The sequence below is a fragment of the Podarcis liolepis genome (genome assembly GCF_965112155.1).
Source record: "Podarcis liolepis genome assembly, chromosome: 16".
In the NCBI taxonomy this organism is placed as follows: Eukaryota; Metazoa; Chordata; class Lepidosauria; order Squamata; family Lacertidae; genus Podarcis; species Podarcis liolepis.
This window is the reverse complement of record NC_139567.1, coordinates 31,456,269-31,484,128: the sequence shown is the minus strand read 5'-3', so window position 1 is coordinate 31,484,128 and position 27,860 is coordinate 31,456,269. Positions and strand designations below refer to the sequence as shown.

The 27,860-nt window shown below is 49.2% G+C and overlaps 1 protein-coding gene across 1 annotated transcript; it reads left to right on the top strand.

Annotated features, from left to right (window-relative positions):
* Nucleotides 1-53: 53 nt before the first annotated feature.
* On the top strand, nt 54-27,639 carry RASL10B (RAS like family 10 member B). The gene is made up of 4 exons (XM_083479478.1): nt 54-555; nt 10,543-10,917; nt 19,961-20,085; nt 21,950-27,639. The coding sequence occupies exons 2-4, from the start codon at nt 10,702-10,704 to the stop codon at nt 22,218-22,220; spliced, it is 612 nt and encodes a 203-aa protein (XP_083335604.1). The 5' UTR covers nt 54-555; nt 10,543-10,701; the 3' UTR covers nt 22,221-27,639.
* The last annotated feature ends 221 nt before the right edge of the window (nt 27,640-27,860 follow it).

Sequence of the window (27,860 nt, the reverse complement as noted above, 5' to 3'; positions counted from 1 at the left end):
AACATGTCAGGCTTTGTGACCCTGTGGATCTCCTGCAATCAGTAGCAGGAGATTTCCAACCCCCCCTTCTCTCTATCCTCACACATACACGCACATAGAGGCTGTTCTCTCCATCCAAGCTGACTTCCCTGCATTGCAAGAAAATATAGGAAGGGGGGTGGGGAGGAGAAGAATCTATTTCTCATTTTTGTTGGAGGGGGGGAGGAAAAAAAACCCAACCCAGATCAGAGGAGAGAGAAATTGTTTCAACTGTAAAACCAGCCTCCTTCCCTTTACCATCGCAGGTTTCGTTTTACCATATTATTATTTTTTGCCTCCAAGTAAGCGCTGCAGCCCCCCAGTTCTCTGCAATATATATATTATACACCGATCAGAGCTGCCCCCTCCCTCAACAACTCCAAAACCTTCCAAGATCTGCGTGAGGATACTGAATGGAATATCTTTCCTTCTCTGCAAGCAGCAGGCACCCCCCGTTTTTTCAAGGATTTGGGACCCATCACTGGAGACACCGCCTGGGGGGGCGAGTGTCCTTGGCCTCCTCGTCATCTCTGCAAGGTAAAGGGTGGGCTTTGGGGTTGGGGTGGGTGGGAGGAAGGCGGCGAGGGGGAGGAGGAGGGCTCCCCCTTCCCGAGGGGCGCCCATCTATGGGGAGGTGGAGCAAAGGGCGCTGCACAGGTGAGATGCACCAGATGCACCTGTCCTCTGGACTCAGCGCAGCAGTGACGGGTGGGAGGATTCTAGCTGATGCTCAAAGTTAAAACCGTGCACCTGGAAGGAGTTGATGGGTAGGGATTGTTATTACTCGAGATTGGTGGGGGGGGGGGAGAATTTAGGGCCAAGGACCTAGTTTTGGGGCCCCTCCCCAGAAGCCAAAGCGGGGGTGCATTTGAAAGTCCCGTGACTGTGGCTACCTGTTCAGCCAAGGAAACTCATACCTGCGTGAGGATAGTGCACCTCCCTGCTTTCTCCAAAACCATCACTTTCTTCAAAGGGGGTCTTGTGCCCCCGGCTGTAGCGTGGTGGTACAGTTACTCTGGCATCAAGGAAGGGGTCTGTGTGGAAGTCAAGTGGTGGGTCTTGTGCGGATTTCAGGCTGCTCAGTTTCCCTGCGAGCATAGAGAAGACAAGAGAGGCCTACACTCCTGGCACATGAAGCCCCATACCTTAAATTCCGCTGTGATGCTCGCCAGCCCAGCCCTTAAACCGCAAGCGGGTTATCACATGAGGCCTGCTGAGTCTCCCCGACCTCTTGAGCCAGCACATGGCACATCTTGAATTCCCTTCCTGGGTTGCCAGAGTGGCACCCCCAACAAACACACACTACCCCCCTCCCTGTGCATGGTTTGATGGGCCACATGGTAGCTTGCGTGTGGACAATATGCGCGGCGCACTGTGCATGGAGGGGCGTGTGGGTGGGCATTCACCGCCCACATGTTGGGGCCGAGATGTTGGGGGGGGGGGGATAATTTGCTGCCACAATAACACACATGTAGATGAGTTTGCTCTTCGGGGTGAGGGTCTGTCTGAGATTGTCAGGTGCATTCAATTTGCCCCCCGCCCCCCAAAAAAGAACAACTTTGGGCCTTTGGCACCTATGTGACAGGTAGGGCCATAGTACCTGGTTTGCAGGCATCCCAGACATCTCTAGGTAGGGCTAGGTGGGACTCCAGTCTGAAATCCTGGGGAGCAGGTGCCAGTCAGTGTAGACAGTATTGAGCTGCGTGGTCCAATGTGCAGATACGAGACAGTCTCCTATGTAAGTGCTGTTCTGAACCCTTATACTGAGTCAGAGCGCTGCTCCATTAGCTCTTTAAATTCCTGCACTCTCAAACACTCCAGGGTTTGAGACAAGTCTCTCAACGTAAGGGCACCCCAAGAGCCTGGCTGCCGGATCAACCCCATGTGGGCCCATGGAGCCTAGCACCCTGTTCTCACAGTGGCCAACAAGATGCCTCCTTTGGGAAGCCCTCAACCAGGGCTCAAGAGCAGCAGCACCCTCTCTCTAGTCTGGGATAGCTCAATCGGTAGAGCATGCGACTCTTAATCTCAGGGTTGTGAGTTCGAGTCCCGCGTTGGGGAATAGATTCCTGCATTGCAGAGGGTTGGACTAGATGACCCGTGTGGTCCCTTCCAATTCTATGATTATGACCTGCTCTGCACTTATAAGAAATCAACCTGTTAGTGTGGCAGCACCCACATTTTGGTACTGCCTTCCTGTTGACATCAGACAGGGGCTTTTCCTGCACTCCGTTTGGTGCCTGCAAAAAACATTTTTATTTAGGCAAGCCAAAAACAGCAGAAAAATGTTTTCCGGGCAAACCAGGGATGTACATTTAAAAGCATAATTCCTCCTCCTCACCCTCAACTTCACAATGCTCTGCACATCATGCACTTTCAGTCTATGTGTGTGTGTCTGTGTATCTGTTTACCAGGCCGCGCATGCTGCCTTCACACACTGCTGCCACAGATCAGCTGACAAAATGTGGCAGCCTCCGTTTGTGAGGATCCATGTGCTCCGGAGGCTGCGCATGGACGGGCTGCCAGGACGGGCGTCTGCTTGTCTTGTCATCCCTGCATATGCACACCTAGCGGACAGGCTGTTCTCTGGCATGCAGGTGCGGGCCTCCCAAACTTCGGGGCTGTTCTGCACACACACACACACACACTGGAGCCGACTTTTGGGTCCAGGTTCTCGATGTGGAGAGACTGACTAACTCCAAAGCAGCTCACTCCAGAGTCCAGAATGCAGTTCATAAACCCAGGGTGGGATCAAGTCCTTTAGAGATCCTAAACACTGGAAATATTAGGCATGCCAGTTTCTGGAAACTGCAGGAGGGGAGAGGGCTGGCTGCTCTTGTGCTCAGGCCCGGCTTGCCGATTTTCCAGAGGCGTCTTGATTGTGAGTGTGAGAACAGGATGCTGGCCTAGAGGGGCCACTGGCCTGATCCTGCAGGCAGGCTCTTATCTCCTCGTGTTATGAGCAAAAGGCAGTCAAGCTTCTGAGTTTAAGAGGGAAAGAAGGATTAAGGGGCACACCACAGAGGTTTCTAAAAGTGTGCATGGTGTGAGAGAGATTGAGGAGGGAGAACAGACTTTTCCTCCGTCCCTCCATCCTGCTGCAACTTGGCTGGCTGCAGACTCAGGATGAAATAACTTATTCAGCAGCACACAATTGCTCTGTGGAATTTGTCATCAGGAGCTGTGGTGAGGGCCTTCAGCTTATATAGATGCATTCTGTTTATTTTCATTAACTGTTTCTGCACCACTTTGGGAGGCAGTAACGCTTCTGTGAGTACAGTGGGTACCTCAGGTTACAGACGCTTCAGGTTACAGACTCCGCTAACACAAAAGTAGTACCTCAGGTTAAGAACTTTACCTCAGGATGAGAACAGAAATCATGCGGCGGCAGCGGGAGGCCCCATTAGCTAAAGTGGTACCTCAGGTTAAGAACAGTTTCAGGTTAAGAACGGACCTCCGGAACGAGTTAAGTTCTTAACCCAAGGTTATCAGTGGCTAGAAGCTGCAGGAGGGGAGAGTTCTCTCCTGCTCAAATCCTGCTTACGGGTTTCCCAGCAGAGGCATCTGATTGGCCACTGTGAGAACAGGATACTGCACCAGGTGTGTTGCTGGCTCTTGTTACATTCTTAAGTGGGTAGACAATCCCCCCCCCCCTGCAAGTGGTTTATACAAATGTCGAAACAGTGTAGTAGTGATGGTGGCAGCAAGCGTGACAACAACAAAAGTTGCTTGGAAAGGGACCAAGGCAAATTCATAGGGGAGGATAGGCCTACCAACCACACCTGTTTGCTTTGATCCAGAGACAGGCTGCAATCTGCCTCTGGTTCCCAGCTGCCGGGTGACAGACAACAAAGAAGGCCTCTTGCCTTTGCACCCTGTTTTACGGGCTCCCAGCAAACCTCTGATTGGTCACTATGAGCAACAGGATGCTCGGAAATATGGACCTTCTGTTTGATCCAGTGGGGCTGTTCTTAGCTTGGGCTGAGGTATCTCTTCTTTCCAGATGCTCGCCATCTTCCCACAAACTTCCAAAAATATCCCCCACCCCTGGATCTGCCAGGTGGGTCTTCCCTCTTCCCTTGAGGTACTGCTTATTCTCCTGTTGCAGTGGGAGTTTGGTGGAGTCTTGCAGAATCCCAGGTGCCCTTGGAATCTTTGAATTCCCCCTGGGCATAAGGCTTCTGCTAGGATGCCAGATACCAGCCTTGGCAGCGGAGAGTCAATGCAGACTTTAAAAGTTGGAGGGGGTGCGAGGAGCACCGAAGGTATTTCGGGAGATCTGCTGCTGGGTTGTCCAAAAAGCCCCATCGCAAAGCCAGAGTTAGCTTGGTAATCTAGCTTTTGTCAAAAGAAAAAAAGAGGTCGTTTATCCCTTGGAAAAGAGGGGGAAAGGAGGACACAGGTTTACATAAGATTTGCATGTGCTGATTTATATGCATAGATGCAAAATTAGAAAGCAAGGCTGTGATTTGAATAGGAACACAAGCCGTCTCACCCGAGTGGGGAAGGCTGTGGGCAGGTGGCCTGCGGGTGCCTCCTCACTTTGCGGTATAGGTGCTCACTGTGGGTGGGAAAATGAAAGCCTCTGCGCCACCAACCCCCACCCTTGGCGCTTCTCCCTCCTTAAGGTTCTTTCTCTTTAAACTGGACTCAGAGCAAGTGACCCTTCAAACACAGGGCCCCTTCAATCAGAGGATGGGGGGGGGGGAGTCCAGTGACCTGGATTCTTTGGCAGAAGGAAATTCCATTTATGTTTGCAGACTAGAAGAAAATGTAAACATGTTCACATATATGTATATTTAGGTAAAGGAGCCTTGGACGGTTACGTCCAGTCAAACTTGACTATGGGGTGCGGTGCTCATCTCGCATCAGATATGTCTGTCAATTGATTGATTGATTGATTGATTGATCTATCACACACTTGCAACCAACACGTGCAGCATTTCAAACGTTCAGGGGGACAGGTTTGTGCCCTGAGCAGCTTGGAGTCTAAACCAGCCTTTGCTTCCCTGTTGACCTCCAAAATGTTTTGGACTACAACTCCCATCGGCTCCTGATGGGAGTCGTAGTTCAGAACATCACAGAGGCTGCTTTAGATTGTGTTGGCCCCTTGGCCCATCTAGGACACTGCCTGCCACTGATTTTCTCTCTCTCACCCATCAACTGTTCTACTCATCCCAGAATTACAGATGCCACTCCGGCTTCTGACTGGATCCTGGGATGTTTCATTTTGGCTCCCGCGATAGCGTGGCTCCAATAGGTGCCCATTTGGGGAGGCCATGCTCTCTCGCCAGTCGCCTGGCTCCCATGAAAGTGTGGCCCTCAAAATCACCCATTTTGGGGAGTGTGGCCCTGAAAGGAATGTTATGATTTTCCTCTGCAACATGTTGGAGGGAATGCTCTCATAAGAAGGTAGGAAGGACCTGGCAGCTGGATCAGGCCCAAGGCCCACCTTCTTGAGTCCAAATGCCAGTGATGGGTGTAGCTAGAGACACAAACAGTTTGAGCATCAAATGTGAAATTTATTATTATTATTATTATTATTATTATTATTATTATTATTACGCCCTATACCTGCAGGTCTCATGGTGCTTACAACAAACTCACAATATAAAAACACAAATACATAATAAATTTTACCTTTCTGCAGCCAGTTTGTTTCAGAACATACTCACCACAACTCCTGCCCTCTATCCAGACAGATAAGAGGCATTATTGGAGTTCAAGGACACTAAGGGGGGGGGGGGTTGGCAGGGTCAGTAAGGGGTGTGGCTGAGGAGGGGTTTGGCCTGCAAAGAGGTGTCCCAGGGGCCAGATAGAGTGGCCTGGGGGGCCACATTTGGCCTGCAATTCCCCATCTCTGACCTATAGCAAGGCCGGGGACCCTGTGGCCTTCCAGATTCCAGACTCCAATTCCCATCATCCCTGACCATTGGCCATAGTGGCTGGGGCTGATGGGAGTTGGAGTCCAAAGGCATCCGCTGTGCCACAGATGTTCCCCACTGCTGAGCTACGGACAAGGGCAGAGAGGGGTGTGGGAAATATTTGAATTACATGACGGGAGTAGTTAAAGGGAACTGAAAGTGAGCGGCTACCCATTCAGAAATCCCAGCCCTTAGACTCCACTGTGGAAAGGGAGATTATTGGAACTGTAGAGTTTTATGGATTTATACAGAGCAGGTGAGAGCAGTTCATTCCAGCGGCCTCCTAAATTAACACGTCGCTGACTTGATTGCATCGGAAAGATCTGTACAAGCAGATTACATTAAGCACAGAGGCAGCAGTGATAACACCAGGAGTTTAATTAACTTCAGCCGGGCTTGTATTTTTTGAAATAAATATCAGGCATTGCCAGGTGTGGCGGAGTCAAGAGGGATGGAGCAGGGTTGCCACCTTTTCCTCTGCCGGTGCTCCTGTGCAGGTATTCCACAGGTGAAGTTTGCCCTAGAGATGCAGAGGTGTTACCAATTTTACTTCAGCCTGCCTGGTAGGTGTCAATGAAATTGGGTCGCTGCCCCAAAGGAAGGAGTGTCCACTTCTTGGCTTCTTCCAAAGTTTGATTAGGAAACTTTTATTCATTTGAGATGGGGGTAGAGAATCTGTAGTCCTCGCACCTGTAAGAGTACAACTTCCATCAGCCCCAAGCAGCATGGCCTATGGTCAGGGATGATGGGAGCTGTAGTCCTTCCACATCTGGAGGGGCACAGGTGCCCCCACTCCTGCTTTCATATATTTGTATCCCACTTCTGAGGAGAATTCGGCTCTCCATTTGTCGCCGAGTTGTAGTTCGGAATCTCCTCACAAAGCATCAAACATTAGTGGACAGTAGCCAGACAAAAACCTCTTTAATTATAGAAATTTAACAAATAAATAAAGGTCTTCAGCCTTTTAAATCATGCCGAGAGCATTACAATTAGTCAGCGTGTTAAAAAACCATAGTCTACCTAGCACAAATGATAAGCAGAATAAAACAGCACCGCTGTGTCAGCAGCCCACCTGAAAACCTCCCCACATCCCACCAATGTGGGGCCACCCCCAGTCAGGCTCTGTCCGATTGGGTCACTTTGCATGTGGACAGGGCCTCAAATACAAATCCGATCATAAAGTATGGGTAGGTTGGACATCCTCCATATAATGCAGCCCCATACAATTTAGGGGAGGTGTGGGGAACCACACACCCAGAGGCCAAATGCGGCCCTCCAGGTCTTTCTGCTTGGCCCTCGGTACTTCCTCCCCGGCGCTGCATCTCATCTTGAGCGTTCTTGCCTGGCTGACATGTGCCTATTGCTTACGTAAGACCAGTTGCAGTGTTGTTTGTTTCTTGTTCACTGCCCACTTTTCATCCAAAGTCCCAGGGCGCGTTACAGCAATTAAAACACTATATTAAAAAGGGTTTTGCATAACTTATAATCACAGAAATAAGGTGGGCCCTCAAAATATACACCTCAAGTGCAAAAGGCCAAGGCCAAAATCCTCAGGAAGCTGTACAGATGCACCTCTGTGGAGAGGGAGTCCTACAGCTTAGGGGCCACCCCAGAGAAGGCCCTCTCTCCTAAGCCTCTGAAGGCAGAGGAGCCACCCAAAAGGCCCTGTCTCTGCCAATCTCAGCATTGGAAAGGGTCTGTAAGGAAAGGAGGTCTTTCAGTTATTGAGAAGGTGTTGGGCTGGTTCCTGTCTCAGCACTCCCCATGGGGTACCAGGCTCTCGAAGACCCTCTACTCTTTAATTTTTTTTAATTACTAAATTTGTATACCACCCTTCTTCCAAAGGTCACAGGGCGGTTCACAACATAAAACTACAAAACGAGAACCCGAAATGCAAGAACACAACCCAAAGCAGACCAATAACACACACTGACACACCCGTCCCACACCCAACTACAACTCCTCACCCACAATAATACAACAACCAGACTTAACATGAACACTGGTACCAGAGCCTGCAATAAACCCAGATGCCAACTTTGCTGCCACATACACCCGGACAACACCATTACTGGCCCCAACAACATCAAACATACCATCTCAGGACTATTTAATTGCTCATTTTCTAACATTGTTCATGCCATCAAATGCCAGCAGCTCTCTATATTGGACAAACAGGCCAAACCCTACGCCAAAGGATAAATGGACATAAATCTGATATCAGGAATCACAGGACAGAGAAACCAGTAGGAGAACACTTCAATCTCCCAAGACATTCTATACAAGATCTCAAAGTAGCTGTCTTATTACAAAAGAATTTCAGAAATAGACTGGAAAGAGAAGTTGCTGAATTGCAACTTATTACCAAACTTAAAACCAGGGAGAGACCTGGTCTGAATAGAGACATTGGATTCTTATCTCATTATACATGATAAAGCTATTTTTAGCCATCTCACCCATTGCTTTTTCCTGTAAGACCAATTGCAGTCATTAACAGTCAACAGGTTTACCACACCTATCAGCCAATCACCCATCTCCCACCACCCTTCTGAATAATACCCCTCCCCACCCTCCCACTATATATTAGGTCTGGTGACTTCTGTTTCAGTGTATCTGAAGAAGTGTGCATGCACACGAAAGTTCATACCAATAACAGACTTAGTTGGTCTCTAAGGTGCTACTGGAAGGATTTTTTTTATTTTGTTTCAGACTATGGCAGACCAACCCGTCCCTGTCAGTGGCGTAGCGTGGGGGGTGCAGGGGGGGCCGGCCGCACCGGGCACAACATGGGGGGGGGGCGCGCTCGTACTTGCAGCTCTCTGCCCCCTGCTAAAATCCATGGGTTAGGGGGCGCAAATTATTTGCCTTGCCCCGGGTGCTGACAACCCACGCTATGCCACTGGTCCCTGTAACCCGTCCCACAAACACATTTAAAAGGACATAATAGAGTGTCTGTTTTTCTGTCCTGGTTGAAATGCATTTTATTTGTTCAAGGTATTTTCAGCTGCTTTTAAGAGCAGAATGCCCTCAGAAAGTGACATGCAAGGGAGGGGAAGATGGAGTACGAGAGGGAAAATAGCCCCAGCAGAACAGAACCAGAAGCTGCTCTGGGAGATGGGAGCTATTTGTGGCTCCTGTGAGATGGGTGTTTGTCTGTGATGCGGGTGAGGCTGTGGGTTGGCTGCCACGCCTGCTTTTCAGGGATTCCCTCCACGTGTATCCAGTCCCCGCCCCCAAGAGGTTGCCCTGGAGCTCCTGTTGGGACCCAGAAAGCTTAGCCAGCCCTGCATTTGTTGCGGCTGCATAGAGGAAGGTCTTCTAACAGGGCCGGCCCTCCCATGAGGCAAAGCAAAACAGTTGCCTCAGGCGGCAGATTCTGAGGGGCGGTGACTAGACGGAGCAAGGTTATGGCTGGCCTGAGCCTTTCCTTCTAGTGGAAGATGTTGAAGTGAGATCCCACTGCTACTCTGGCCAGCATGGCAGCAAAATGTGCTGGTGCCAGTCTAAGACCTGCCTAAATGTTGGAGCAGAAGGGGCAAAGTCCATTGGAAGTTTGTTTAGGGGCCATCACTGATAAGGCCCTGCATTTTGTGTGTGCCAACCCAACTGATTATACAGTGACCATTCAAGAAGAGTCCCGGGGGAGGGGGAGAGTTGTAGTGTAGTGGTTAGAGGATCTGCTTTGCATGCAGAAGATCCCAGGTTCAATTCCCAGCTTATCCAGGTAGGGATGAAAATAACCTCTGTCTGGGATCTTGGAGATCTTCTGTCAGTCACTGCAGAAAATACTGAACTAGATGGAGCAACGGTCCAATTCAGTATAAGTCTGCCATAGGTCCAGGATTTCCTGGACATTACCAGGATTTCAAAGTCGGAAGTGACGTCCGGGGGCAGGTGGATTTCTGGAAGGTGGCAGTTTGTCCTGAATCTTCAGCAAGTAAATAAAAAAATTGCGTTTTTGTGGTTCAACAGCTTTCGGGGTGTCCTTGTATTTACTTTTTGAAATATGACAAGCCTAATAAGGCACCTTTCTGTGTTCCTAGATCTCATCATATGAGCAGGATTATGTGGGTATATATATCTCAGCAGTGCTTTTTTCTGGGGGGACGCAGGGGTATGCATACCTCTAAACATTTTGTGAATCTAAGTTTGGCCTCACCGAGGGGCAGTATTTCAATATGAGTAGGAAAATGAGAGTACCCCTAAATATTTTTTTAGGGGGGGGGAAGCACTGTCTGTCAGTCACTTTATCCTGCCCAGGGCAGCCTAAAGGGGCTTACAACCAACTGAATGGACAGTAAACTTCACACAGATACATTAAACCAAGCGGAAAGATAAAAACATCCCATCCACTTCTAAAAGGAAATTAAATGAGGATGGGGAGAAGAACCCTGTACGCCATCTTGAGCTCCTTGGGGGAAATGGTGGGATATAGAACCTCCATGTGTAGGGGCAGTATACCTCCCATTGTCCTATATCTAAAGGCACACAGTGAGGGAGAGAGAGAGAGCTAGCGCTGGACCTGGCAGACTCCTGGTCTGGCCCTGCGTGCCCTTGTCTCCTGTTCCTCTGCCTGATGTGGTTTCTCCTGGTCTTCCAGTGACGGGCCAAGCCGGAGAGGACATGGTTGCTGACTGTGGCTGACATCGCAGCTGCCGGAATATGCAGCCCGGGGGCCTTCCTGGCAGCGCAAAGGCAGCGGACTGCGCTGAGGAGCCGATCGCCACGTCGCGCAGGAGGGCCACCGCGGCCGGGAGGCATGGTGACAACGTTCAAGGTGGCAGTGCTGGGAGCTCAAGGGGTCGGGAAGAGCGCCATTGTCCGCCAGTTCCTCTACAACGAGTTCAGCGAGGTCTGTGTCCCCACCAAGACCCGACGCGTCTACCTGCCCGCTGTGGTCATGAACGGCCACGTCCACGACCTGCAGATCATGGACTTTCCCCCAATCACGGCGTTCCCAGTAAACACCTTACAGGTAGGTCTCCCTCGCCTGCTCAGGCCTGCAGAGGACGGCTCTGCCTGGAGGGGGCAGCAGAGGACGGCCCATTGTCTGCCATCACCATCTCCTGTGGGAGCCAGACCAGATCCATAGTTTCCCATCTCTCTTCACAGGGGACTCTGGAAATTGTAGCTCTGGAATAATAATAATAATAATAATAATAATAATAATAATAATAATAATAATAATAATTTATTATTTATACCCCGCCCATCTGGCTGGGCTTCCCCAGCCACTCCGGGTGGCTTCCAAAAAATATATATTAAAATACTGTAAAATATCAAACATTAAAAGCTTCCCTAAACAGGGCTGCCTTCAGATGTCTTCTAAAAGTCTGGTAGTTGTTCTCTTTGACATCTGGTTGCAGGGCGTTCCACAGGGAGGGCGCCACTACCAAGAAGGCCCTCTGCCTGGTTCCCTGTAACTTGGCCTCTCGCAGTGAGGGAACCGCCAGAAGGCCCTCGGTGCTGGACCTCAGCGTCCAGGTAGAACGATGGGGGTGGAGACGCTCCTTCAGATATACTGGACCGAGGCCTTTTAGGGCTTTAAAGGTCGGCACCAGCACTTTGAATTGTGCTCGGAAACGTACTGGGAGCCAATGTAGGTCTTTCAAGACCGATGGTATATGGTCTTGGCAGCCACTCCCAGTCACCAGTCTAGCTGCCGCATTCTGGATTAGTTGTAGTTTCTGGGTCACCTTCAAAGGTAGCCCCACGTAGAGCCCCACAAAGAGGAACAGGCTTCCAAACAAGCCTCAACAACTTTGAACCATTCTTTGAGGGAAGCCATTTGTATTTAAAGAGGCGTCGCAGTGCTTTAAATGTATGGCATGAGTCTGTCTGGAGTTTCAGTGTCCAAATGTGTTTTCATGCACACAGAGAAACAGCTATGCCAGGCACAAGGTTAATTCTGAATCCTTCTCCCAGACATGCTAGCTTTCTACATGCAAGGAGTGATACGAATCTCCACTTGCCCACAGCGTGTCTGTTCCTGGCCACATGCACAGCATACATTTAGAGAACTAGGATGCTAGTTTAAACAGTCATGGCTTCCCCCAAAGAATCATGGGAGCTGTAGTTTCTTAAGGGTGCTGAGAGTTGTTAGGAGGCCCCGATCCCCCTTTACATAGCTACTATTTCCCTGAGTTCCTTGAGAAGAGGGATTCATTGTTAAACCACTCTATATTAGGGGAAAGTACTCATAGAAATCCCATTATTAATAATAGTACCAGGCCTGGTCCACTCATAAGGCAGGGTAAGATGCTCCCCTGAACTGGCGGAAGCCAAGATGCAACACCGCCTCGCCTCTGCCACCTGCCCCGCCAACTCTGCCACCAGCATTGGTTTCTAGCAAGATCTCACCGAAACCTTGTGAGATCTCACAGAGCACATGAGGTCTCACAAGACTTCAGCAAGAGCTCACAAAATCTCACCAGAAGTCGGTGTTGCTGCCGGCGCTTTGTGGGCACGCAGCGCAGGTAAAAGAGGTGTGAAGCAGGTGGTGAGGTGCAGGGGCACAGCATGGGGTGGGGGCAGGAAGGCCGTTGCCCCGGTGCAGGATTTTGAGGGGGCACAAACCAGGCATCCCTATGTGGGCATCCCGGTCCTGCCCTGCCCTGCCTGCCGCTGGGGGTCCCTGGGTTCTTGAGCCCAGCTGGCCTTGCTGCTGTGGCCCAAGCCCCCCTCACACCTGGCCAGTATTAGGGGGCCAGTATTAGGGGGATGCACCTGCCAAGGGTCATGTCAGCCGGCTGGGCTCCCCCCTTCACTTGCAGGCCCCAGGAACCCTCCATGCCCCACTCTTGCGGGTAGGGAGTGCCTTGTTTTGATTTCCTGTAAGCATCTCTGGCAGCCTTTTGGGCTGAAAAAAGGGCCACAAATGCTCTAAATATAGAAATAATAGATAAATAGACATGGCATGGCTGACTGGTAAGAACCCTGATCAGGAACACACCCACCCGACTCAACCTTTGGTTGTTGGTCCCCCATATAATAAGGTAATGATGCGGGCGGTGCTGTGGGTTAAACCACAGAGCCTAGGACTTGCCGATCAGAAGGTCGGCGGTTCGAATCCCCGCGACGGGGTGAGCTCCCGTTGTTCGGTCCCTGCTCCTGCCAACCTAGCAGTTTGAAAGCACGTCAAAGTGCAAGTAGATAAATAGGTACCGCTCCGGCGGGAAGGTAAACAGCATTTCCGTGCGCTGCTTTGGTTTGCCAGAAGTGGCTTAGTCATGCTGGCCACAGGACCCGGAAGCTGTATGCCGGCTCCCTCGGCTAGTAAAGCGAGAATGAGCGCCGCAACCCCAGAGTCGGCTGTGACTGGACCTAATGGTCAGGGGTCCCTTTACCTTTACCTTTATGTTGTCAGTTGCCAAAGATCTGGTGCACTGCCCTTTTATTCATGCCCATTTTCAGAGCAGGATTAATTCTTTTCCTACAGCTTCAGCCTGAGAACGTAACTTCAAAAGCCTCGCCTTTACCTTTCCTTTCTTAAAATGATGGTCCCTCATTTATAGTGTCACAATGGAGAGAGATATATCTCTGGGTAGCCTTTCTAAGGCTTGACACCCACAGTCTCCAATTTCCTAGCAGGGGTTTGGAAGACTCATTGCCTACCTATTTATTTAAAACAGGTCTTAGTTTGCCTTCGTGCATTGACAGTGGGCTTCTCAGTGACACCTGCGTGGAGCTGGAAACTGGACCAGGTAGATCTGTTGGAGAGCTCTTAGGTTTTTGTTGATCTTGATGGCTAGGAATGAAACCTCCATGTTCAGAGGCAGTCTACCACCCATGGGTAAACTGTGGGAGAGGACGATTGTCTTCAAGCCTTGTGGGAGGAGGCACCAAATGGGCCACTATCTAGAAAGTCTGATGATGATGATTTTCTTCTCATTATCTTCTTATTATTTGAAAGCCTCATGCCGGGGGCCAAATGTGGCCCTCGGAACTCCCTCTCAGGCCACGCCCCTCCCTGCCCCCTCTTCATACCCCACATGCTTTTGTCAGGCTGGGATGAGTCCTTGAACTCTGACGAAGCCTCTTGCTTGCTCGCCTGGATGGATGGATGATAGAGAAGGGTGTGCGCTAAAGGGGAAATAAATGCTCCACCCACTTTTGCCTCTGGCCCTGCAAGTGCTGTCTGGGGCCGATGGGACTTGCAGTCCAACCACATCTGCAGGGCGCCAGCTTGGCCAAGGCTGTTTTGCAGCAATATACAGTGGTACCTCGGTTTTCGAACGTCTCCATTGGTGAACAATTCAGTTTTCGAATGCCATAAACCCGGAAGTAAATGCTTTGGTGTTCAAACTTGCCTTGGAAGTCCAACATGCCACGTGGCTTCTGCACTGAGTTTTCCGTATTCACGCTTCCGTACTGAGTTTTCAGTTTTTGAACGTTTCGGAGCTCGGATGGTCTTCCGGAACAGATTACGTTCAAAAACCGAGGTACCACTGTACAGTGGTACCTCGGTTTACAAACTTAATCCATTTCAGAAGCCCATTCTTAAACCAAATCCGTTCTTAATCTGAGGTGTGTTTTCCCTAATGAGACCTCCCGCCGCTGGTTGGTGCCCTTCCACTGTTCGGCTTCCATTCGTAGACCAAGTTAAAGTTTGCTAACCAGAACACTTACTTCTGGTTTTGTAGAGTTCGTAAACTGAATAGTTTGTTAACAGGGCTGTTCGTAAACCGAGGTACCACTGTACATGTTAAGCTCTAATTTGCAGTTTGCAACAGAAACCGTAAACTGGCATTGAACGGTTCAGCCCAAATCTCCAGGTGTCTGCAAGGAACCTGCCACTGTAGAGGCAGCGTCCCTCACCCCAGGCAGTGGCGTAGCATGGGTGGCTGGTGCCCGGGGCGGGGCAAGTGTTGTGCTGCCCTGGTGAACCGAGCAGCGGTCAGTCCCCTTGCTGGCCAGCATGTAATGAAGGGTTGTATCTCCTTGCCCTTGACCGAAGAACGGTACACTCCTTCTATCTGGGATGGTCGTCCTCTTCCACCGAGCGCGCAGCTTCGGGAGGGACGCACATGGAGCGGTGAGGGAGGAAGGGGACACCCGCCTAGCCAGCCAGATCAGCCGAATCAACCCTGGCGATCAATGGGGTGACAGATGTCACAGCCAGATCGCCCTCACATCCGTATCTCCTTGCAAACTAACCCCACCCTGGGAGCCTGTATAAAGAAACTGTGTCGACTCGCCCTCCTGTCCTTGCCTCAAGGCGCTCTGGGCAATGCAAATGGCTCCAGCAGTGCTTTTCCACCTTTCTCTTCCTCCCTTCTTCCTCGGTGGGAGCTGGCACCCCCCCTCCCCATTCTTCCCTCTCAGGGGCGGCCATGTTTAGGCCTCCTTTCAATGGCCACAAGGAGAAGGAGGCGCTGCCCCTGCCTGGCTCAGGCATGCCTTGCTTCCCCATGGCTCTGGCCTCGATGAGGGAGCCTGTCAGGGGGGCATCTAGTTGCTCCTCCCTGAGAAATTTGCACCCAGGGCCACAACCCTTGCTATGCCAATGACTCCCCAGCCAGCTTCCGGGATGCAGGGTGACGTCTCTCGTTCTCCTCTCCTGCGTCTTCCTGGGGGGGGGGTGCGCGCGGAGGAGCAGATGACGAGGAAGATTTGCGTGCGGGAAGAAGGAAAGGTCAACAAATGAGGCAATCGGAAATAGCACAGGATAAATGATCAACAGAGGCATATGGCAGGGACAAACTGGATTGGGCCCATGCCTTGGAATGCAAATGGGGTGGGTGGGTGTGATGCAGGAGCAGATGGAGGCTTGTAAGGGGGGGGGGAGGAGAAGCTTTGCTGGAGATGGTGACATTGTTGGGCAGGACCCATAAGGAGGCAGCCTGTCAGAGAGAAGGAGAAGGAATCTTGTTTTCTTCCACATTGAGAAAGGGGGAAAGGGGGGAATTTGCATCCATCACTCCACCCACTTTCATCCCTGGCCCTGCCCACCACTGATGTGTGGCCCCCGGGAGTTCAAGCACAAAGGAATGCAGCCCTCTGGCTGGAAAGTACTTGGTGTTGACCTTTAAAGCCCTAAATGGCCTCGGCCCAGTATACCTGAAGGAGCGTCTCCACCCCCATCATTCTGCCCAGACACTGAGGTCCAGCGCCGAGGGCCTTCTGGCGGTTCCCTCGCTACGAGAAGCCAATTTACAGGAAACCAGGCAGAGGGCCTTCTCGGTAGTGGCACCCACCCTGTGGAATGCCCTCCCACCAGATGTCAAAGAGAAAAACAACTACCAGACTTTTAGAAGACATCTGAAGGCAGCGCTGTTTAGGGAAACTTTTAATGTTTAATAGGTTATTGTATTTTAGTGTTTTGCTGGAAGCCGCCCAGAGTGGGCCTTCCAAGCCTCTCTGTCCGGCCCTCAGAACACTCTCCAGGCCACACCCCTCTCCTTAGACCACAGCCCTCACCAGCCCTGCTTCGGACCCCGAGTGTCTTTGCCTGACTAAAATATGCCCTTGAACTCAAATAATGCATTTTCCTTGCTTGAATGGAGGGCAGGCATTTACAGTGGTACCTCTGGATGTGAACAGGATCCGTTCTGGAGCCCCGTTCGCATCCTGAAGCGAATGCAACCCACGTCTGCATGGGTCGCGTTTCACTGCTTCTGCGCATGTGCATGATGTCATTTTGAGCATCTGCGCATGCGTGAGCGGCAAAACCCAGAAGTAGCGTGTTCTGTTACTTCTGGGTCGCTGCGGAGTGCAACCCGAAAATGCTCAACCCGAAGCATATTTAACCTGAGGTATGACTGTATTTGAATAAAAAGCAGCATAGAAATAGAATCAGTCAGTCAGTCAGTCAGTCAATCAGTCAGTCAGAGAAGCGTGTGTGTCTAGAAGCTAGAGTTAAAGGTAAAATTTGCATTCCTTGCTCCACCTCGTTTCTGCCTTTAGCCCCACCCAGCATTGGGAGGTTGCTCAGAAGGCAATGTAGCTTTTGGGCTGAAAAATTGTCTCCCACCTGAGATAGATGATAGAATTGTAGAGTTCGGAGGTACTCTGGGGGTCATCTAGTCCAACGCCCTGCAGGACTTCTTCTTCTTTTTTGGGGGGGGGGTCATCACAAGAAGTTGAAGCAGCAGTGGACCTGCATTTTAGATTGTTGGGATGGGGTTGCTGTGACTATCTCAGCCTACTTTGACAGCAGCAATGAAGCTCGTCTCTCCAGCTAAAAGCAAACAAAGGCTGATGCTTTTCCATGAACTACTCATGGACGCAGCAGACACAGGCTAATGGCTGGTGCCTCCGTACAACAGATCATCTCCCGGAAATAAATGGAATTCATGCTTTTTGGAAAGAGCCTGCAAGGAGCGCAGGTTGGCTCCAGGGCATCTTTTTTCATTGATGGCACAGATGTACTATACGTGCATGTACAGTAAGCCCACATTTAGCTTTATGCACATGGCAAAAAAATGCAAACATAAATAGAAATGGGGTGAAGTTCCAGGAAAAACAACTTTGGCAATCCCATCCACCATTGCACTCAATGGGTATTGACTATGCACAATTTCAGCTTCAGGCATGATCCCCGGAACATGACCCCCACGTAAGTTGCAAGCTTGCTGTAATTGTTTCCATTCCCATTTTCCTTTAAAATATATGGGGAAATATGTGGCTCAGTGGTAGAGAATCTGCTTGGCATGCAGAATGTCCCAGGTTTTCACTACCTGAAAGAGCATCACGGGCTCCGACTAGAGGCTCTGAGAGTGCAGTGATTCTGCCTTTGGGCTTGCTGTAAGACGCTAGCAAGTCCTCCCATAGCGATAGGCATTTTTGACACCATGTTGAGTTCCAGCACCTCACACTGCCATTGCCTGAGCTTCTCGGATGTCACAGAAGGGTCAGAGTGGTGGCCTAGGGTGAGCTGGAAGAAGCAGGATCTGCAAGCCCCAGGTGTAGCCCTAACATCCCGTTGGGCTGGACTTTCACAATTTCATTCGCTGGGCTTTTGGTGCCAAGGGCAGAGAGAGGGAGCAGAGTGGTATCACATGGAATCCAGGCTGTTTTGCTGTTTCCCAAATGTTCTTTCTGCAAAGGGAAAATGAAATGGATGCTTATAAAACTGGAACAGCGTGACTCTGCGACGGAGGGATTGGGGGCTTTCTAGAGTTGGCACAGTTGGCCACTGAGGGAAGGCCTCAAAGAGCGAAAGCAGCTGTGGAGTCAGGAGAGAGCTATCCAGCCTGTGGCTCCAATAGTTTGGCCACCTCATGAGAAGAGAAGACTCCCTGGAAAAGACCCTGATGCTGGGAAAGATGGGGGGCACAAGGAGAAGGGGACGACAGAGGATGAGATGGTTGGACAGTGTTCTCGAAGCTACAAACATGAGTTTGACCAAACTGCAGAAGGCAGTGGAAGACAGGAGTGCCTAGCGTGCTCTGGTCCATGGGGTCACGATGAGTCGGACATGACTAAACGACTAAACAACAACAACATCCAGCCTGTGAGTCAGTGACTCCAGAAAAGGAGAGTCCACCACATCTGAAGGCAGTCTCTTCCACCCTCAAACAGCTCTGACCCTTCCAAACTGGGATGCTTCTCCTGACAAGAACATATGGAGAGTCTGGCTGCTGGATCAGGACAAAAAAGGGGCCCATCTGGTCCAGCGCCCTGGAGCCTGGCATCATTCCAGGGCATTGTTGGAGGTGGTGGGAACAAAAAAATGGCTGCCATTCTCCAAATTGTGGCTGTAGAATATTTAAAGAACATCCCACAAAGGCGCTTTCATTTCGTGGGCGGCAGGAGGTGGTCAAGCATTTTCCCCAGAACGAAGTACTTTAAGACAATTCAATTCCCCTCACGTTCTGGCATCCACCACCCACCTCACTAGGCTGCACCCACTTCAGAGGCCTTCCCTTGCGGCCTCCCCCCTCCCACCACAGGTTTCTTACTACAGTGGTACCTTGGTTCTCAAACACTGCAAACCTGGAAGTAAGTGTCCCGGTTTGTGAACTTTGTTTGGCAGCAGAATGTGCTCCGTTTTGAGTGTTTTGCTTCCAATTTGAGTGCCACACTTCCGTTTTGAGTGCTACGCTGAGGTCTATCTGGTTTTGCTATTTATTTTGCGTTTTTGTGGCTCATTTGTTTTTGTTTTTGTTTTTGTGACCGTGTGGAACCCAGTTCAGCTACTGATTGAATGATTGTTTGACTGCAGTACAGTGGTACCTCAGTTTATGAACTTAATCCGTTCCTGAAGTCTGCTCTTAAACCAAATCCGTTCTTAAACTGAGGTGCGTTTTTCCTAATGAGGCCTCCTGCCACCAGTGGCCTTCCACTGTTTGGCTTACATTCGTAGACCAAGGTAAAGTTTGCAAACTAGAACACTACTTCCGGTTTTGCGGAGTTCATAAACTGAATACAGTGGTACCTCTGGTTGCGAACGGGATCCGTTCTGGAGCCCCATTCACAACATGAGCAAAATGCAACCAACGTCTGCGCGTCTGTGCATGCGCGGGTCGCGATTCGCCACTTCTGCGCATGCGCGAGTGGTGAAACCCGGAAGTAACCCTTTCCAGTACTTCCAGGTCGCCGCGGGATGCAACCTGAAAACGTGCAACCTGATGCAAATGTAACAAGAGGTATGACTATAGTTTGTAAACAGGACTGTTCGTAAACCACTGTACATTGTTTCTTGCTTTCATTTTATGGATCAATGGTCTCCTTAGATAGTGAAATTCATGTTAAATTGCTGTTTTAGGGGTTGTTTTTAAAAGTCTGGAACGGATTAATCCATTCTGCATTACTTTCTATGGGAAAGCGCGCCTTAGTTTTGGAACAGATTCCAGAACAGAACCAAGGTACCACTGTACTTAAAGAGAAATTGGAGAGCTGGGCTGTCCCTGAGCTGGGCATTGCTTCCACAATTGAGCTGAAGACTGGGAGTGAACCCTTCCTCCTTGGATTAAGCTTGGGGGGGGGGAACTGCTGGTGGTGTTGCGGTCACCCGCATGGCTCTCTGTGTGTTGTACGTTCCCTGATCCGTCCCTCTCTCCTTCTCTGTCTTGCAGGAGTGGGCGGACGTGTGCTGCAGAGGCCTCCGGAGCGTTCATGCCTACATCTTGGTCTATGACATCTGTTGTTTTGACAGCTTTGAGTATGTCAAGACCATTAGGCAGCAGATCCTGGAAACAAGGTAAAAATATGCCTCTGCTCAACCTCACCTGGGATTTGACTGGAAAAAAGGGGTGGCGGCTGTGGAGCCAGATGTTAATTCAGGGAGACTCAAAATGATGGGTTGTCCCAGTGTGTGGCAGCTGTGAGAAAGGCGCATTTCAGTCCTAGGGAATCATTGAAAATAAAACTGCCAATATTGTAAATGCCATTCTGCAAATCCTATGGTTGCAGCCACATTTGGAATATCCCATACTCAAGGGGAGGAGAAACTGGGGATAGCCAACGAGTTGCAAAATCCTGGGAGCGTAGACCAGCATCTGTCTTCCCTCCGGCCAATCCCTTCTACTTTATACAGAGTGATTTCCTGCCCCAGGTTTCTCCCCGAGAACAGGGCAAATTCCTGGCTTTATAAACTCTGGTCTTAGATTTCCCATGGCATGGAACCCAAGTGATCTACGCACTTGGAGTTTCTCAAATCCTGAGAATGGCAAACACAGTCGTATACGCAGCTAGATGCGCTTAACTTTCTTAAGAGAATAGAAGGAGAAGGGCAGTTGGAGCCAACAAGAAAAAAATGTTCTCAAGTTCTCCAAAGAACCAGGTGTTCTTTGCTAGATCACTATTGCAAGGGACCTGCTGTAACTTAAGTTGTAAGAAGGGAAGAAGAACGTGCTGGATCAGGCCGATGGCCCATCTGGTAAAGCACCCTGTTCTCAGGTGCCCCATATGGGAAACCCACAAGCAGAACCCAAACACAACAGCACTGTACCCAACTGCAGTTCTCAGCAACTTGTTGGCAGGGTAGCTAAATTGCAGGTAGGAAGCCAAATCAGGTGCAATACCGACTCTTTTCTTGAAATTAAAACAAATATTTGTTAAAATATTTTAAAAGCTTTTACTTGCAGAACCTATAGACAAAGAAGAATATATGCAAAGTATTTACATTCACGTGTTCATCTATGCACAGGTCCCCCCCCCCCACCCTTAGTTGAAGATTGCAGCTTCTTTGCTAAACATTCGAACAAACTGTGTCTTTCTCTCTTTCCAGTACTTGTACTCAGCTGCCTGTACATGGCTTAGCTGGGCTATGCAGTTCCTTCTGAGAGGTTTCCCTTTTCTCCTTCAGAACTTCACCTTACTGCTTCTTTGAGAGAACATCAACTTCTGTACTTCTTTCCACCACATGCATCCACACAGAAATATTAGCACTCCTCTCCTCTATTGTGTTTAGAGAGAGAGTTATCTAACACTGTCTCTTCTTCAATGTTCATGGAGATGCAGCCATTGTCGTCAAGTCACTCACACACAAAAAAGAATGGAAAATGTATTAAGGTACCTATCATGTGACCAGTGTTAACCAATGACACAAGAGTTACAGGGGAACATTTGAGAATTAAACACACAGCAATGCATTTAAGCATTCCCAACTTCAGTAAATTAAATCACTATACAGCCGTACCTTGGATCTCAAACGCCTTAGCTCCCAAACAAATTGGCTCCCGAACGATCGAAACCCGGAAGTGAGTGTTCCGGTTTTTGAACGTTCTTTTGGAAGCCGAATGTCCGATGGGGCTTCTGTGGCTTCTGATTGGCTGCAGGAAATTCCTGCAGCCAATCAGAAGCCACGGTTGGGTTTTTGAATGTTTTGGGAAGTCAAACGGACTTCCGGAACGGACTCCATTTGGCTTCCAAGGTACGACTATACTTAATACATACAGCCAAAGTTGTTGAGCTGTTTTTCTTTTCTATTTTGGCACAAAATCTACACTTCCCGGCCACATCTGGGAAATTCCAGATGTATGGCAGCCCTAGGTGTAGCAGCCTCTGGGCCTGGCCTCTCTCATTCTCCAACCATTTAGGCTTCTCTTTCCTTCTCTTGGCAGGGTCATTGGCACCTCGGACACACCCATCATTATCGTGGGGAACAAGAGGGACCTCCAGAAAGGGCGGGTCATCCCCCGCTGGAACGTCTCCAACCTGGTGAAGAAGACCTGGAAGTGTGGCTACATCGAGTGCTCGGCCAAGTACAACTGGCACATCCTCCTGCTCTTCAGCGAACTCCTCAAGAGCGTGGGATGTGCCCGGTGCAAGCATGTCCACACCACCATCCGCTTCCAGGGTGCCCTGCGGAGGAACCGGTGCGCCATCATGTGAGACCTTTGAGGACGGGCACCCCCTTCCGTCGCTGCCCTCCATCTCCAGAGGTGTTGCCAACACCACCCACCCTCGTGCCATGTGTACAGGAGCCCTTCTTTCCACCTGGAGCGGGTGATGGGAGCAGGAGGTCTCGAGCAACTCTGTTTTACAACGAAGCCTCTCCACCCGCAACCCCCTGGGGATGTGATCTAGCTTTGGCTGGGGTTGGTTTTTTTTGCTGTTGCTGCATTCCCTGGAGCAGCGGATTCGCAGAGGAGACCCGGTTCCTTCAAATGCAAGAGGTCTTTCCCTCGCTTCGGATCACGAACCCGGAATATGAGAATACCCGGCAGATGGGACAGAAGCTGCTGGGTGTCATCCGAGACCAAGCCTTTAAGGGGGCTCCCAGTTGCCTCGTGCGACTCCTCGGGTCCCGGATTTCCTGAGTGAATGTTTCTACGGAAAGCGGGAGGGTGTTGGCAGCAGGGCATGTTCTCTCGGTGCAAAGAAAGGAAATCCTGCCTGATCAAAATCTCTCCACGGGAGGGAGGTACCTGCAAGGGACAGGATAATGGGGAGTTAAGGTGACATTGGATGGAAATGGTTGGGTCTAAGTAACAGGGCCAAAGCAGAGGCAAGGAAGGTGGGGGCATCTCAGGTCACATCAGCACAGAGATTTGCAAGAGAATCCTTTACTGCGTGGGCTGTTTCAACCATGACTTGGTTTGCCACTGACCTCCAAGCTCAACAGGGAACCACAGCCAGTTCCTGGGGTATGGTAAACAAACATGTCCAGAGGCATCCACACATTCTATTTTCAGGTCCACGCAATTCATCTTTGGGATACATCTAAAAACCACCAGGAATGGAGTGGCTATGATAACAGCACATGCATTCTGGTCCTGCTGGGGATCAGCACTAGTCATATGGGGCTTGCCCCACTTGTCTGAGTGGGTTTCTGCTTGTTTTCCAGGCATGGGTCTGAGCGTTTTTGCCTTTGACCAGTCACTTTCCCCCAGAAAACCTGTTCTTTAGGGTTAACTCAGAACCAACGGGAATCTGCATAAAACCCCATTGCCATTTGTTCTGATTCTGCGCTAAACTGTGGGTTTCCCATGGAAAGTGTGGATGAGCCCATAGTTTAAATGAACATCAGAAGCTGCCTTCTAGCTGGCTCGGACCCTTTGGTCCACCTCGCTCAGTACTGTCTATACCAGTGTTTCTCAAACTTGGGTCTCCAGCTGTTTTTGGACTACAACTCCCATTATCCCTAGCTAGTAAGAGCAGTGGTCAGGGATGATGGGAATTGTAGTCCCAAAGTAGCTGGAGACCCAAGTTTTGGAAACACTGGTCTACACTGCCTGGCAGCGGCTCTCCAGGATTTTAGACAGGGTTCTCTCCCAGCCCTACCTGGAGAGGCCAGAGACCTTCTGCATGCAGCACAGGTACTGTGCCACAGAGCTACAATCTCGCCACAAGAATATTTTCGCTGTTGGAAGGACAACACCTTTTTTTTATTTAAATGGCCTATCTTTTCATACACTTTCCAACTTGCCTAGTCATGGATTCCTTTTATTTACCATATAGCTCACCCTCTCCCAAGGGCTCAGAATGAGTAATGATACTATATTAATGACAAGAGCTTCACTTTTACATTATGTCATCTTCAGATCTGCCTCTCCACCTCCCTCCTTAGCTGGCAAAAGCAACCTTCGCCAATTACACCTCTCCAGGTGTTGCTGGTCTACAGCTCCAATCTTCTCAGACCATCAGGTGTTGTTTTTTTTTTCAGGGGCAAGGGAGTTGGAGACCAGCAACATCTGGAGAACGGTACCCCATCCCTGACTCTTTCAGTGGCTCAGGAGTTGTTGGGTCTTCATGGGAGAGGAGAAAACTCCAGAGTTGAAGGACTGTCAATGAGGATCTTTCTCTAAGCACATCTGGTCCTCAGTTGGTGCAATGGGACGCTAAGCTTAAGAACCCCTTATGCATAGAAAACTAGGGTGCCGGGGAGAAGGCAAGCCTCCTGTATGCTGTTGTTGTGGATCTCCTGCATTGGCCAAGGGTGAGAATGGATTACTTTTGGTGTGCCTTCCATCTCAGTGTTCTCCCTGACATGTTAACTTTCTATGAGCAAGGCTTTGGGTTTGTTTGTTTTTTTAATTAAAGTGGAATTCTCCAGTCATTTGAATCATCTGGTATAATATTTTTGGGTGATAGCTATGCCCCCCCCTGGTTTGAGTATCAGTTACTCAGCTTGGGGGGGGCACTGCAAAACTTAGGAACTGGTTTGGAGGGGCCTCAAGAGGGTGGGGGCTGTAATGCTCAGCAGTTATAAGCCACTCCATGTGTTTAAAACAAAATTATGCAATAGACATAAATTCATGCAGCATCGTTCAGTTCAGAGTGCAGGTCTGTGCATTTTTACTGGGGGTGGTGGTGTAAGTCCCACTGTGGTCAGTGGGGCTCACTCCCAAGGAAATCTGTGCAAAAGTTGGCATTGTTTGTGTGGTGTAGGCTTCTGATTGGGTCAGACCAGAGCATACCCCAAGCTGACTATAATTCTCTGGTTATGTGATTTATCAATATTGTGCAATATTACACTTTTTCTCTGAAAGGCTGAGAGTGGCTGTCATGCTGATGAGCTGTATTTTAAGGATGGGGCAGGTGTGGCCCTCCAGGTGTGTCTAGACTCCGATTCCCATCATCTCTGATCGTTCACTGGAGATGCTGTGAGCCAGGGTCCAGCAACACTGGGGGTTGGGCCACAGCTTGAATTGCAATGCTTCATTGATGAATTTGTTTCATGGATCAGTTAAAAGCCTTCTTCCTGACATCCTTTCCCTGGTGGGTGGAAGATAAGCTGGGGAGAGTTTTGAATTAAAACAAAATATCGGAAGACATTTAACAGATTAAGCACGATATCCTTGCCCACTACCCCAAGCCAAAAAGATTCTCAACTGATGCATGGGGTGTGCAATCCTGCTTTGGGAAAAACCCACAGAAAGCAGGATTGAACCCTCATTAGAATTCAATCCTGCTGGGTTTGGCTGTGCCAGAACTGGCTGGCATGCCCCAGATCTTGTGTGTGTCTGAGGACTAACTTTGACAGGTGGGTGGGGCAGCCCACCTGTCAATCACCTGCTGTCAATATGGCTTGTCTGGAAGCGGAGAAATAAAGATTTTTGGCCACCAGGCCAAAAATGTTTCCTCACCTCCCTGAGTTAAAGGGCTGCAATCGTTTTTGCAACAAATCTTTTAAGCCATCTTGTCCAAGCAGCCCTTCTATTTTCTCAGCTTTTTTCAAAAATGATTTTTTTTTATTCTTTGAAAAGCCAAAGGACCCATCAGTTTATGCGTTTTGGGCATTAACTATGAGAATCCATATGCAATAATCTTAAGAGTTTGGCAAATGAAAGTGGGTTTTAAAACGTGAGATTTAGCGTGGGATTTTGGCCAAGCAAAGTCCAGACAGGGTACGATTTGAGGCATTTGCCATAACCCTGAGGTCCCCAATATGGTGCCCTCAGACACCCCCCCCAAGCCCCCTGCCCCTCCCAGTTATTTATTTGCGAGAGGGTTGCCTATGGGGGTGTTGATTGCTTTCTAATTTGCATTTCATTTGTTTTGTAGATGCTTTCCCTGGTGTTTTTTTCAGGGGGTGTGTGATTAGTTTTCTTCTTCTGTGAAATGGGTATTTTGTGGTGCCCATGACACTTCCGTTGGTCTCCAAAGACACTGCTGGGCCCCAAAAAGGTTGGATACCACCCAACAACGTAACTAGTGAGAAGGAAAGCTCTCTTTTGGAGTTTTGACCAACTTTCCAAATGCATTTTATATTTCCCAATTCCTTTCTTTTAATCCATTATACCTAGAGACAAAGGGCAGGTCAGCATATAGCAAGTCCTCAGTTTCTGTTACCACCACAGATGCAAATTATAGGGAATGTTTTTGATGTCTGCCTTTCAGTACAGAAGCAGTTATGAAGTGAGATTTTTTTTTCTAATCTAGGGGAATGAATCCTTTGGGAGGAAGTCATCAGCCTTTTTAACCTTTTCTTCATCTTACTTTACCAAGGCACAGTCTTGGCTCTCTCTTTTAAAATTACTGTACAAGCTAAATTTTTGCTGAGATTAATGGGGCTGGTGGAAGGATTCTTACTAAACAAACAAATTTTCAATTAAATTCCTGCCTACCAGCCCTCCTTTTGACCTCCTTCCTGGGTTTAGAGAGATGGAAGGGCTGGGAATTTAGATAGCTCCATCATCATCATCATCATCATCATCATCATTATTATTCCAAATTCCTTAAACACTACACAGGAATTAATCACTGCTGTTAATGCCATGTGTTTTTAAGGCCCATCTGCACTATACATTTAAAGCAGAATCATTCCACTTTAACGTCAAGGCTTCCCCCAAAGAACCCTGGGATCCGATTCACAGAATCAAGGGCCATCTAGTCCAATCCTCTGTAATGCAGGAATCACAGCTAAAGAATCACTGACAGATGGCCATCCAACCTCTGTTTAAAAACCTCTGAGGAAGGAGAACCCACCAGCTTCTAAGGAAGTCCATTCCACACTTGAACAGCTCTCGCCAGCAGAAATGTTTCTTCCTCATGTTTAACTGGAATCTCCTTCCTTGTCATCTGAATCCACTCATTTGGGTCCTACCCCTCTGCAGAAGCAGAAAACAAGTTTGCTCCATTGAAGAAAGTTGAAGATGGCTATCAAGTCACCTCTCAGCCTTCTCTTCCCTGGGCTAAACATCCAAACTCCCTCATAAAGTTTGGTTTCCAGATCCTTCATCATCTTGGGTGCCCTCCTCTGTCCACCTTCCAGCTTTCCAATATCCTTTTACAACTGTGGTGCCCAGAACTGGACACAGTATTCCAGGTGGGATCTGACCCAGAATAGAGTGGAACTATTATTTCTCTTGATCTGGACATGAGACTAATGTGTTTTCAGACAGGGACATCAGGGAGGCAGCTGGAGGGTTTTCCTTTAGAGCTTTCTGCAGACAGGTAGATTCTACAAATTGTCCTTGTCCTAACAGAGGAAACATCCACATGAATCTCTGTGCTGCAGTGACCATTTTCCAGGGAACATATGGGGGCAAGAGCAAACAATTTATTTTGGGGAAAGGTATGTCCTGGCTGGATGCTTTTGTCCGGTTTCCAAAGAACCTGATGATTTGGAAACAGGGTATAATTTATTTATTTTTAAAAGATTGATAGTGCCATTCCTATACAGTTTCCTGAAAATTAAGTCCCATGGAGTTCATTGAGGCTTATTTGCAGGTAAGCGAGTATTGGATTGGAGTCTCGATGCTTCCTCACCCTTCTGGGTTCCTTGCTGGGAGATCTTTCAGGTAACCGTAAAACTTGTAAAACAGCCCTTGTTATGAGATGGAGATCAAATTAAAAGGAAAAATCAGGTATGTTTCCTCTTTGTTCTGTAGACCAGCCACTGCGTCCGTCTCCCTGCCATTTTGGAGAGCCCAGCTCAGTGTCTCTCAGCAAAAAACGTCTCTGAGGGGTCTTGATATCACCACAGCAAACTGCAATCTCTAATCTCAGGGATTGTTGACAAGGATAATCTGTCAGCTGCTTCATCCACCTCAAAATCATTTGTCTTGCTCAAGCTCTGGCTATTTC